At 40.8% G+C, this 14,313-nt stretch overlaps 1 protein-coding gene across 5 annotated transcripts in view; it reads left to right on the forward strand.

Annotated features, from left to right (window-relative positions):
- LOC143702551 (uncharacterized) overlaps positions 1-14,313 on the forward strand; it is a 27,157-nt gene continuing 12,844 nt past the window's right edge. Inside the window, exons 1-7 of one of the 5 annotated variants that reach the window (XR_013190462.1) lie at positions 1-133; positions 242-559; positions 648-953; positions 1,392-1,484; positions 2,840-2,880; positions 3,034-3,109; positions 3,770-3,981. Coding sequence is in view for 3 of the 5 variants with exons in the window: in XM_077196512.1 (XP_077052627.1) it covers positions 79-133; positions 242-559; positions 648-953; positions 1,392-1,484; positions 2,840-2,880; positions 3,034-3,057 (837 nt within the window). In the remaining 2 variants the exon portion in view is untranslated. Of the gene's footprint in view, positions 134-241; positions 560-647; positions 954-1,391; positions 1,485-2,839; positions 2,881-3,033; positions 3,110-3,769; positions 3,982-14,313 lie in introns of those variants that run through there. The other 4 variants (XM_077196512.1, XR_013190463.1, XM_077196513.1 and 1 more) reach the window with 4 other exon arrangements.

Raw genomic sequence — 14,313 nt, forward strand, 5'->3', positions numbered from 1 at the left:
ACCCACTGGTGGTATTAAGATTGTGACCGTCAAAAGGGACATTAAAAGGTGCATCAGAGCCTTGTTGAAACCGTTAACATGAGTGCCTGGATGTGCTGTTGGATTTTATGTTTTTGCATTTCAGCTTTACAAAGTAAGTATTTTATGCAAGTTAAAAATGTCATCACATTTATCTCAGCTCATTAATATTTCATCATGTTGAATATTTGTTTTAAACTGGCTTTTATTCTCTCATTTGCAGCTTCTTACTCATTCCTCCTGACTCAGTCACCGGACCTCACACACGTCTCAGTTGGTGACACTGTAAAATTAAGATGTACATTTGAGCACAGAGTTCTTTACTGCTATTCTGCTGCAACATGGCAAAAGCTGAACCTACGGACTGGGAAACTCACACCGTCGAGGTCTGGCTCTCAATCCGATTTACTTCAACGTGATTATAAAACTTGTGTTGTTACTTTAACAAATGTAACACAGAAGGATTCAGGTTTGTACTACTGCATTGGCATTTATAACTCAATGTCTATTGTCGGCAGTGGAAGCAGGGTGATCGTAACAGGTAAATCTGGGGTTAAATCTCATCAACACTTCTATGTGTCACGGTCACTATAACAGATAACATTCTGACTTGATGATATCTGTTGTAGATCACTCTGTTGTGGAACCAGAACTATCCATCTTATACTCAGCACCAGAAACTGGCTCATCATCGGTACGGCTGCAGTGTCTGGTGACCGGAGTTGTCCCGTCTCAAGTGCAGGTTTTCTGGAGGATTGGAGAGAAAGCGCATGTTGGATGGACTGAATCCGCCTGGACAGACTCCACTGATTCAGCCACAGAATTCACACGTGCTCATCTCTCTATTTCTGCAGATGAGTGGACAGAAGCCGATGAAATCCAATGCTTTGCTGAATATAATGGCAAGAACATGTCCAAAACTCTGAAGCGATGCGGTGCGTATAAATTATGAAAGTCTCAGAGAAACATTTCAGGATAAACGTATTTTTTATTCTCAGTTTTTTTAAGAAATCAGAGATTTGATTAGTTGTCGCAGTAAAAGGTTGTCATTGTAACTAAAACTTTTTGATTCAAAAGGCCATTCACGCAATTTTTTATTAAAAAAAAAAGTTGGCAGTGGCTACAAACACCTATTAAAACCCCGATTAAGTGATTAAAAATGATTAGAAAAGGCCTAATAAGAAGAATACGTATAAGAATTATAATTGAATCTCCGTTGTGTGGACAAAATGATACATTTTTTGTACATTCAAGCAAGATACATAGGTCTATATAGTAAAGAATACCAAAGGACTGAACCTCGGTCTCCACTATAGAACACTGTACTCACTGAATATTAATTATTAATTTTATTGTGATGGTTAATCTTTCAGGATTGAATCAAAGGACTTTCTGGCCTCTGTACTGTGCCTTTGGGGCAGTATTCCTGACAATGGCTGTGGCCTTCTCTATTTGTCTATGCCAAGGTAAAGATTTAAATCAATCTGATTTTTGTTTTAACTAAAAGAAAAACTAATTAAAACTGCAGTAAAAGTGCATAATTCACAGAAAAAGAAACGTATTAAAAAACATGACAAAAAATGTGAGTTACTTACAGAATATTGGTAACACTTTACAATAAGATTTCATGTTTTAACATGTTAATGTATTAACTAACAAGAACTAGCAAATGAGCAATTCATTTGTTACAGTATGTATTAATCCTTATGTTAGTCAAATACAGTCGTCATTATTTGTTCATGTTAGTTCAATGTTGAAATCAACATTTACTAAGATTAATAAATGCTTTAAACGTACTGTTCATTTTTAGTTCATTTTAACTAAAATAGTTAACTAATGTTAACTAGTGAAACCACACTGTGAAATGTAAAATAATAAAATAAAATAAATTCTACATTCCAATTCTTAGAGATGCACAAAAATATGTACAGGGTCAGTATATAAACTTCAAACTTCTAAGGAAACTATAGGGTCATTCTGTGTCGAATCAACGAAATTTCGGAAACTCCCCCAGCTCAATTTTTTTTTTTCTGAAGAAAGACAAACATAAATAGTGATGAAAGCCAAAATATTAAATGTCATGAATCTATATTTACTGAGTAATCCACTATTTTGTAGAGGGGGGACAATTTATTTTTAGCCAAATTACAGGTGGGTAAAATTAACTTTAGATGGCTGTATAATTATTTTGTTTATACCCAGAGATTGGTAGGTCTAGAAGTGAAATATGTTGACTTCAGCAATCTTTGTTGCATTGTATGCCAACAATGAAAGTTCAAAAATGGGAAAAAGCACTTCTTGTGCTTTTTGCCCCAAGTTCACATGACTGCAACTCAAGAAGTATTAAAAATATTGCAATATCCTTTTAGATTTTGGTTTTTAACAAATATTTATTTTTCTATCTTCATTCTAAAGGCCCTATATGGTTTGACGGAGACTGCAATGCAGCTCCATGAGTAAATTGGTAAATTGTGCACATTTTCAGTCCTCAAAAAACAAATGTGGGTCTCTTTGCATACAGTGGATATTTTTTTTCTTTTAAAGAGGAATATCTAAACAACAAATAATGTTGAAACTGAAATGTTATTTTTTTCTATCAACACAATTGCATAATATACCAGTCTGAGTGCCATAAACATGTTTTTTCTAAAGTTTTTATCACTCAAAAAGTATTCTACTGTAAACTGTACTGTATGTTATTCTGTGCATTATGAACATGTAGTCATCTTCTAGCTCATTAAATCTGCCAGTGCTTCATCATAACACATAATTGCATTGAATGTATCTTTTTATTAAATATATTTTATTTACCCTTTAACAGGTAAACATGGTGCAGTGACTGCAGAAATGTCATCTGTAATGGTAAGCATGGTATAATCTAATAATTATAGATATGTAAATGTGTTTTTTAGTTTTTTTATCTTGACAAAAAATACTTCAAAGTCAATATGATTTGTCAAGTAGAGTCAGTTATAGTTTTGGTGTGGATATTAAACTTCTTAATTTTTTGTCTAGTTTTACCCTGTGGATCCCAATTAATTTAGGACAGAATTTAAGTCCAACAAGAAAAAAATAAAGGTAAAACGAATATGTATGTATTCTTTTTGTCTGTAATCATATGCATTGTGAAACAGTACAGTCGTCAATCCATGCAGCCTGGTCTCATTGTAATACATAGGTATTAATACGTAATTTTCAAAGACACAAAGCGTAGGCTACTTTTTTGTACTTCTGGATATATGCTGAAACGTAGCCTATAATATGGACATATCTGCAAAATTTAAACGTAGCGTTATTACATTTTTACAGCAACAAAACGCTAAATATTTACGAATCTTTCATATCATAAAGATATTTATATAATTTACCTTTTACCATTTTATAGATAAATGTGATATCTCTTAACCCTACTCCCAAACCTAAACATACCCATTTTATGCAGAATATAAAAAGAATAAAATGTAATGGACAGAGATGTGTAGGGAAATTACAGTTTTAGTAACAATATAGCATTAATAATATATTTTTGAGCCAAAAGTCGCTCAAATAACGATGTGTTACAGTCGCAGTGCTCTCTGGCGGTATATAATAGTTTTGTACGAGGTACAGAGCAGAATTTGCCACACATTTCCCAATTTCAAATGCACATCGACTGAAACACGGCATGTGTATTCTCATGAGATCACGTCGCAGCCCAGCCTTGTGAAGACCACTGTCAGATTTTCTTCAGATAGTCTGTCCTCTTTTTCAGGCCATCAATGGAGATCAGTGTTATTGAAGGGAATGTTGGAGTTTGCCAAACAATCATTGAAATGAAAGTTAATTATATTGAAATTTACATCCTTCCAAAGTTGTTGTTAAGCCAAAATTATAAGAATAATCTGTATTATTGTTTGATTATGTCTCCTCTTGGTTACAAATAAAGATATTTTTACTTTTTAAAAGCTGGAATTACAACAGAAATTGCCTTCTTCCTTTGAATCTTTTATTAGAAAGCCAACTTTTATTAAGGTGCAAAGATTCTTGAGGCACCTCTTTTGAATATGCATGTGCACGAATTATATTTGAGAGTTTAAGATTTTCAGGGAATAACAACATATTTCATGCTGTTTATAGCTTTTATATGGTTTAGGAAAACTTGAAATATAGAGAACAAGGGGCTTGTTTTGTATTTTGTATTACTGGCAAAGCTTGAAGGAACTACACTGAACAACATGAATCATGACAACTTGCTCTTACTCGTCAATCCCAAATTAATATCCATAACCTGGCTGTACTCAATATGACTCTTCAGTAGCGAACATTGACTCTTGAAACTTGGCCCTCTCACCCACTTCCCGAAACAGGAAAAAGTAAACTATTAGCTTAGCTTACGGTGTTCTCTTCTAAAGTACTGCAGAAGTTACAGTTGACAATAAATGCAACAAGCAAACAGCACAGTGAGTGTGATAGTAATCACCAAAATAAAAATGTAATAGCATGCAAATCCTCATTACAAATAATTGCATCATCACACAATCGGTGTGCACTTAAAGGAGTCTATGCTCTTTCACTTTTTCAATTTTAGTTGAGCATAAGAAAGATCTGCAAGGTTGCAAGTTTACAAAGTTCAAAGTCCACTCCAAAGGGAGAATTCTGTTTTATTTAACAGAATTCACTTTCCAAGAACTACAACGAATGAGTCTTTGGACTACAACGTGTTTGTTCAAGGCTGTCCAGTCACAATGTTGCTCATTTAAATAATCCCCACCCACAGAATATGCAAAAAAATTGCTAGGCCTGGTTAAGCTGCTGCTATGTCAAAGAGACACTGTTCTTTCTATCCCTTTCCAAAGCACACTTGTTTGACCTTCCACCTGAAGGCCAACTTAGAGTGGTTAAAATTGATTTTAAAGGGTAACTAACCCTGGTCCAACCACTGGCAATATTTGAAAAATGCTGGAAAAGTGGAGGGGGGGTGCGTGCACCGTGCACCTGAGACGCATCTCTCTGTAGGCAAGGGTGTGGTTAGCTGGTACCCTCTGACGTCAGAGGGTACCACAACTTCCAATAGGAAAATTCATCTTTAGTAGCCACCGTTCAACCTGAAGAGGGCAGCACTCAGATGTTTTTACACCATATATTGTAGAATTAGGCAAGGCAAGGCAAGGCAAGTTTATTTATATAGCTCTTTCATAGACGGTGGTAATTCAAAGTGCTTTACATAGAAGAAATTAAAATAATCTAAAGAAATCACAGTAATTAAAACAGTTTTGAATAAAAAAATAATAAAAAAATACAGTACAAACAGACGGACGAACAGTGGCACAGTGCCATTCAGTAAATGTCACGGCCAGAAATGGAGAGGAGGCAAAAGCAGGTAAACACTAGTTTATTAAACAGTAACGGTCAGGTCCACACAAAGGGTGACACACAGGAACGGGCAAGTGACGCAGTGACCTCGATGGAACCAGACTGAAGTGATGAATGGTGGTGATGAAATCCAAATCCAGAAGGTGCAGACGAGAGTAATCCAGGATAGGAAACGAAGACCACGAGGGAAGACCAGACAGGAACGAACACTAGAACACATCACAAGGATCTGACAAAGACAAGATGCAAACAGTGGGTATATATAGGCACCGCTGATTAGATGCAGCTGGCGCCGTAAGTGAAGCAGCTGGCGCCACTGATCAGCGGCAGTGATCAGTGACCACGCCCATACACACACACACAACCATGACATAAGACAAGAAGGACACGGTAGATTGACGAACCGTGACAGTAAATGCACAGCTAAACAGATATGTTTTGAGTTTGGATTTGAATGTGACTACTGTAGGAGCACATCTGATCTTTTCTGGAAGCTGGTTCCAGCAGCGGATGGCATAACAGCTAAAAGCGGACTCGCCATGCTTAGAGTGAACCCTTGGTATTTCAAGCTGATGTGATCCTAATGATCTGAGTGATCTGTTGGGTTTATATTCAGTGAGCATGTCTGCAATGTATTGAGGTCCTAGGCCATTTAGTGATTTATATACCGGTAATAATACTTTAAAATCAATCCTATATGTAACTGGCAGCCAGTGTAAAGACCTGAGGACTGGTGTGATAAGTTCATATTTTCTGGTTCTGCTCAGAATCCTATCAGCAGCGTTCTGTATGAGCTGCATCTTTATTATGGTCTTTTTGGGAAGGCCAGTCAGGAGTCCATTACAATAATCCACCTTGCTGGTGATGAAAGCATGCACAAGTTCCCTTTCAAGGGAACTCGAGCTGCGTTGAGACGCGGTGGGAACACTCTGCGTGATTGTGTCGTGAAGCAAGTGTATAATCAGTCCAATGGAAGAGCGAGACGTCATAGGCGGGTGACGTCATAGACCAGGAAGCTATAAAGCACACCAGAAAACAGACCGCGACAGCTTCTGTGCCTTCAGCAAGCCATCTGTGTATTCTGTCCTTGTCATATTTATTGTTGTCTGTCAAGTTGCAATATATATATATTATGGCAAAAGAGAGCAAGCAGCTTTGTGTTGTTCCCTGCCCACATTATATCACATGTGGGGACACACACATCAGCTTTTTGTTACTATTTGGGAGTGGAGCATGCCACAGTCAGTTCGCGAGTGGGCTGAATGTGAGCATTGCGAGAAGCTGTCCGTGAGGACGCTCCGCTCCAGCCGGGCGTTTTTCGAGGAGGACGGTTCGGTTTGCGCTCCCCGCGCGGGTCCCGCGGTTGCCGAGGCACGGCGGCGACTCGCATTTTGGGACGGATCTGACAGCGGGGGTGGGGACGGGCTCTGCCCTATCTCAGCTTTCACCTGTCAGATCCAGTGCTGGCGATTTCCAGTTCCGAGGAATTGGTATCGTTAGTGTTTTGTTTAGAAAAAAGAGAACAAAACAAATAAAGATATTAAGAAAAAGGCAGATGTTTGAGTTTTCAATAAATAAATAAGTCAGCTCATAACTCTGTTGAAAAAAGAGGAGCTTTACAAGGAGGTTTATCTAGTGCGTTTGCTTGTTAAATATTTACTGGCCAGCTGAACATTATGAGAGTGAAAATAAAAAGAGTTTATTAGATGAAATATATCTAAAAACAGAAAAACTCTGTATCTCAGCCTCCTCGTTGGGGACTGCTGTTTTTCCCTATCTCCACACTGAGGTGTCGAGATCGTGGAATAAGCCGGTTTCTATTTTATGTGTTTAATGCCCAAACGTTAAACTATAGTAATGCTTTGGGTATAAGCATCATGGTATGACAGTGCCTCGGGTTAAAGAGACGCTTGCGAGCTTTCTCTCTCCCGAGTCGGTGTCATCGTTTTTAACCCCGACGTTACCCACCAGCCATCTTAAATAAATAAATTTTATTAGGCAGCGCTGGTGGGTAAAGTATAAGGACATGGATGAATGTGAGGATGTCAGCACTGACGCTATTCGAGAATTGCGTTGTGCAAAAACACATAAACTACACTGGGGAGGGACGGTTTCGAGAAATCGTTTCTCCTCTGCGTCCTCTGGGGGGGCGACTCTCTGAGGAGGGTCGCAGCACGGCCGGTTCGGTTGTTTTCCTGCTGGTGGCCACAGATTGATATATATATAAGTTTTTCTGATTTAAAAATAAAGAAAAATAAGATAAATTATGTCTGTTCTTCTGGACGCTCCGCTTTCAAAAAAACTAAGAAATAAACCATTCAGCGGTGTTCCAGAGTTTCTTCCTCACCAAACTAATGTTCCCGAGACTGCTGGGCGGTAGCAGTCTCGGTCTACTAAGCTCCTCGCAGCACAGAGTGCAAAACGAGCATCACCATTTGGGCTCCTCAACAATCGAGGGGGACCTGGGTGGCGGTAGCAGTCTAGCTAGTTAGAGATATGCAAGATCTGAGGACTGTTTTATCTCTAAAATAGCTTGGACAAAGAGGAAGCCCTGACGCCGAGGCTATCAGGCTTCTGAGGGTGGTCCCCTCCGGGTTAGGGATGGTTTTGAGAAATCGTTTCTCCTCGGCGGCCTCTGGGGTGCGACTCTCTGAGGAGGGTCGCAGCGCTGCCAGTTCGGTTTTCCTGCCGGTTCGCCGTTCAGGGCACCAAGGTGTCAGAGTCCCCAAACGATCCTCCGAGGGGGGTCGTAGGGCAGTCAGTTCGGTTTCCCTGCCGGTTCGCTGTTTCAGGGTGCAGAGGTGCCTGCTTTTTCCAATGATCCTCCGAGGAGGGTCGTAGGAACTAAGCTATTTAAAGGTAGGCAAGATCTGAGGATTATCGTCATCTCTAATAAAGCTTATACAGGAAGTCCTGTAGCAAAAAACGAGGCTATCAGGCTTCTGAGGGCTCCTCCGGGGGAGGGACGGTTTTGAGAAATCGTTTCTCCTCGGCGCCCTCTGGGGTGCGACTCTCTGAGGAGGGTTGCAGCGCTTCCAGTTCGGTTGTTCCCTGCTGGTTCGCCGTTCAGGGCACCGAGGTGTCAGCGTCCCCATACGATCCTCCGAGGAGGGTCGTCGAACGGTCAGTTCGGTTGTTCCCTGCCGGTTCGCCGCTTCAAGGCACCGTAGTGACTGTTCAACCAAATCCAGAGGCCAGTCTTGAGAGACTGGTTCCCCTAGTAGAATTTCTGGCAGCGTGGAAACTACTGCCACATATTTCTCAGTGGGTCCTGCACACTATAGGAAAGGGTTCAGAATTCGGTTCTTGTCCGCCCAGATTTCTAGGGGTCCTCCCCACTGTGGTGGACCCCGAGCAGGCTTTGGTTATGGAGCAGGAAGTACTGACACTTCTGCAAAAGGAGCTGTAGAAGGGGTTCCTTCTCCCGGCAGACAGTCAGGGTTTTACAGCCATTACTGCATTGTTCCGAAGGAGGATGAGGGGTTGCGTCCTACTCTAGACCTGCTTCATTTAAACAGCAGGTTTCAGAATCTTAAGTTCAAAGTATGCTTACGCTAAATATGATTGTGTCACAGACTCAGTTCGAGGACTGGTTTGTCACAAAAGACTTAAAGGACGCTTACTTATCTATCCATCCTCATCACAGGAGGTTCTTGAGGTTTGCTTTCAGGGGCGAAGCATACCAGTATCGGGTTCTTCCATTCGGCCTAGGTTATCACCCCGCACCTTTACAATATGCGTGGATGCTCATGGTATCCCTGTTGGGGCTCATGGTAGTTGCGTTCAACGTAGTTACTCTTGGCCTTCTGTACATGAGCCCACTGCAGTGGTGGCTCGGGACCAAGGGGTTTTCTCCGAGGGGAAATCCGTTTTCGCATGATCAAGGTCACGCGCTATGCCTTTGTGCGTCGGTCATGTGGAAGAACCTTGGTTCCTCGCCCAGGGCCCAGTGCTGGGGGCTTCTTGTCGACGCGTCACGCTATCGACGGATGCTTCCCTCACAGGATGGGGGGCGGTCATGAGTGGCCGCTCGGTGAAAGGTCTTTGGTTGCGGCTCATGGCAGTTGCGTCCAACGTAGTTACTTTTGGCCTTCTGTACATGAGACCCCTGCAGTAGTGGCTCAGGACCAATGGGTTTTCTCCGAGGGGAAATCCGTTTTCGCATGATCAAGGTCACGTGGCTATGCCTTCGTGCCTCGGTCATGTGGAAGAACCTTGGTTCCTCGCCCAGGCCCAGTGTTGGGGGCTTCTTGTCGACGCATAATGCTTTCGACGGATGCTTCCCTCACAAGTCAGGGGCAATCATGAGTGGTCGCTCGGCGAAGGGTCCGGACAACACACTGATGGTCTCGTATATCAGAGCAGATATCCTGTTGAGGCAGGGGCTGTGGCCCGGGGAATGGAGACTTCACCCCGAGGTGGTGGAGCTTCTTAGGGAGAAATTCGGTCAACTCAAGTCGACCTTTCGCATCGTTTGTACAATGCATAACCCTTTGTGGTCCTCCCTCACGCATCCAGCTCCGCTTGGACTGGACGTGCTTCCTGGTCTATGACTAGGGATGGGAATCGAAAACCGGTTCCACTCGAGAACCGGTTCTAAATTTTACGATCCATCGATATTGTATGCCCTCGACGTTAACGAGTCCTCTTATCGATGCTCCTGCTCTGAGTCAGCCATAGTATGTACAGACCGTGAACTCACAACTGTCCCTTTTGTCCTTTATCAAGCACCATAGCACCGCGTCCAAAGATAATCTTTGTCCTGCAAAGTCTTATTTGATCAGTGAGTAAAATTGTCTCTCTCTGGTAATGTAGATGAACCGCTGCGCTTGTGACAGGGCGCATGTTAAACTGATCGAGCAGAGAGAGAGAGAGAGAGAGAGAGAGCCCCGGTCGCGCGCACGCACTCTCTCTCTTCGGAGCAAGGCGAAAGTAGGCTTCACCGTCTCAAAACTAAGCGCTGTCTTCCTCTCTCCCTCGCACATATTAATCAAAATAAATGACACGATGGTAAGGTAGGGAGACTAAAGTTTTATGTGGAGCATTCGGAGATTTGTTTTTCCTGAATTGCCGCTGGGTGTGAATTGTGCTAAAATACGTTGCCTTATCTTCTCTGAAAATTCTTCCGCACATTCAGCTGACATAATCACACTTCAAATAAACGAAAAAAAACGATCCAGTGATGAAATGTTTTCTGTGATGACACACATCTTGTGGGATGTCGCAACTGGCGGGATAATCACACAACGCGCACACGTCCGATAATGACACGTCCAATTCGCGAACTAATGACTCATTTGAACCGATTCGTTTTAATGAATGGTTAAAACAACTGATCTTTCCAACACTGAACTCACGGGACGTTTAATCGGTGTATAACTAATCGGTAACACTTTACAATAAGGTTCCATTTATTACAGAAATTACATAAAAAGTACAGTTTGCTTAGTCAAGTGTAAGCATTAAAACGACTTGTTTTCCCCCCCCGAAAAAGACTACTTTTTCCCACACAGTGCTATCAGGAATCGATAAGAGAATCGTTAAAGAATCGGATCGATAAGCAGAATCGTTAGTGGCATTGATATTGATAAAATCTTATCAATTCCCATCCCTATCTATGACGTCACCCGCCTATGACGTCTCGCTCTTCCATTGGACTGATTATACACGTGCTTCACGACGCAATCACGCAGAGCGTTCCCACTGCAGAGCGTTCCTCGCAGAGAGTTCCTCAACGCAGCGTCTCGTTCCCTCTCAGGGAACCAGTGTTACATACGTAACCTGAGACGTTTCTCTAAGTCTTGACTGGAAACTAAGCATCTAATTCTTGCAATATTTTTCAGGTGATAGTATGCTGATTTAGTTATTGCTTTGACATGTGGGATAAGTGGGATTCAACATTTCTGTAGAACAATATTCATTCCCTCAGCACCCCCATTACACACCTAATTAATTTATCGGTAAAGCAATCAATTTTTCCAACTTCCTGGAAAGATGCAGTGTTAGTTCCGATCTTCAAGGCAGGGGAACCTACTGATGTTGCTAATTATAGAACCATCAGCATTTTGCCGCTGACATCAAAAAATTGCAGAAAATGTGGTAACTGAGCAGTTAACCGACTTTTTGAATATTGAACAAATACTTCATCCAATGCAATTTGGTTTTAGAAAAACATTTTTGACTGAAATGGCTACTTGCTATCTTGTTGAAAAAATTAAATTAAAACTAGACAGTGGGAGTGCTGTAGGAGTAGCACTCTTGCCATTAGTATATGACTTGCCATAAGTATGTCCTCAAGTTGATACTCAAATGTATGCAGATGACACGGTCATTCTGGCACATGGAAGAGACAGATACGAAGTGGCAACCAAATTAACAGTAGCAATGGCTAAAATTGCCACATGGCTTTCTGAGTCTTGCATGACGCTAAACGTCAGTAAAACTGTGTGTATGTATTTTTATATAAGGAAAAATGAAAATCAGCCAGATGTCGTTGTAAATGGGGAAAAAATCCGGGTTGTGTCACACTTTAAATATCTGAGAGTTACTCTTGATTCACAGTTGTCTTTTAAGAAACATATAATGCAGGTTTGTAATACTGTTAAATTTAATTTAAGAAATTTTAGACACATTCATAATCAGTTACCTCTAGATGCTGCCAAATTGTATATGCATTCAATGATTGTCTCACATTTTACTTATTGCATTACAAGTTGGTCACAAACCGGAAAAACAATACTTGCTCCATTACAAACGCTATATAAACAAACTCTTAAAGTATTGGATAAAAAGCCACCAGGATATCACTACTGCAATATCATTCAAAAACATAAACTCTTGACTTTTAAAAATTGTATGTGTTTTGCTAATGTTTGTTTAGTGTAAAGAGTATTTAATAATTTGGCTGCGCCCCCATTAGAGGAGTTTATAATATTGCTCTCAGATAGCCGGAGAACAACTAGGGTGTCCAGTAGAGGTCAATGTGCCGTACAGAGCAGACGTACTGAGTTTGGCAGATCAGCCTTCTCTATCAGAGCCTCTAAGCACTGGAATTTAGTCCCAAAAGAGATTAGAGACATTAGTACATTCACTTGTTTTAAATATAAAGTAAAATTATGGTTAAAATCTATACAATCATGTATCCATTAATCATGTGAAACTTGTTGTCTGAGAGGTGATTTGTGTGATGATGTTTTATGGTATATTTATATGTGTTTGTTGGATTGTTAATTGTATGTTTTCCTTTCCTGCCCAGGGACTACAGATGAAATTTAGCTTGTAGCTAATTCTGGTATGGCTGAATACCATACACTGTCCCTGTTAAATAAATAAATAAATAAATAAATAAATAAATAAATAAACATGACGACTGAAAGTAAGGTCTGACCCCTGAGACACACCAAGATTCCTGACTTGATTTTTAGTTGTTTGACCCCTAGACTGAAGGTATGCATTCACCTTGAGAACTTCATCTTTGTTTCCAAATGCAATGCCTTCAGTTTTGTCTTTGTTTAGCTGAAGAAAGTTTTGGCACATCCAATTGTTTACTTCATCAATGCATTGAATTACGGAGCTAATGGGGCTGTAATCGTTAGGCGATAGGGCTAAGTAGAGCTGTGGGTCGTCTGCATAGCTATGGTAAGCGATTTGGTTCTTTCTCATTATTTGGCTCATTCGGAGCATGTACAGGTTGAATAGGAGTGGCACAAGAATTGAGCCTTGAGGGACTCCGCATGTCATATGGATGTCCTTTCAGGCTTATGGTCTCCTATACTCACATAATAACTTCTCCCTCCAAAGTATGACCTGAATCATTTTAAGCGGATATCGTTCATTATCTTTATGAGTGCTGTATCTGTGCTGTGATGCGATGGGAAACCAGATTGAAAATTGTCAAAGTATCCATTTGAGCTTAAGAATTTGTTCAGCTGATTTAAAATAACTTTTTTTTTAATGATCTTGCCTATGAAAGGAAGATTTGAGATCAGTCTATTAGTTGTTTAATATGGTCTTATCCAGATTGCTTTTTTTCAGGAGGGGCTCCATTCTTACATTATAACCCCAACGTTTATCTGTGTGCTGCACATTTTACGGAAGACAGCTTCCAGAACCTAAGAGAGTAGCCTACAATGCAGGCTTTACACACAAAAGCTGAAATGGAGCAGTTCCTACTTTGTTGGGACAATCTGTTGTTTGTGGATCACAACTTATGTCTTATTATTTGTAGTTGCGTTTTTTATTAAAGTCCCTGTAAAGGCAATTTAAAAAATAAATTCTAAACACATTATAAATGTTAGAAATATATTGCTAAAACATATTACAAAGACTGTGAACTGTGAAGTACTGAATTGTGGAGTTAGACCGTTAAACAGTTTTTCACCATTGCTATTTTCCTGATTTTTTGGGCGGGTCTAAAACAGGGCTCGAAGACGCACTGGAGCCCCTGAGCTCCTGGACACGCCCTACTTGATGACGCACTAGAGCCACTGAGGCTGGCCGCTCCACTAACAATATAAATAGAGCACATTCGCATCAGTTTGCCGCTCAATCGCGAGTCCCGTCTAGCCGACAACTGGTGCCATCATTGGCAGTGCGTGCCCACCAATGAGTGTAAGTTTGTGTGCTTATGTTATAACGTTAATTAACCTAATAAACTGCTAGGAGCATCCATTCCGACTGTAGCAGGTGACAGTTGAGTGTGGCAACGGCAGCTTTACCACGAATGGGCGTGGTTTCAGCGCAGCCAGTGGACACGCCCCCAGCGTTTGAGAGCAGAGACTACTGCTCATTTTTTCAAGATTTTGATAGCTTATTTTATGTACTTGCCGGCTTTCTTTATCATTCAAATTTGGCTGGGTGGCTAATAACACATTTTTCTGTCATATGACAAACTCAGAACACATATTTAATTTTGACTTTACAGGGACTTTAATAATTCCAATT

This window comes from Siphateles boraxobius, unplaced genomic scaffold (genome assembly GCF_051911475.1).
Source record: "Siphateles boraxobius isolate OS27281-9 unplaced genomic scaffold, OSU_SipBor_1 35, whole genome shotgun sequence".
Taxonomy (NCBI): domain Eukaryota; kingdom Metazoa; phylum Chordata; class Actinopteri; order Cypriniformes; family Leuciscidae; genus Siphateles; species Siphateles boraxobius.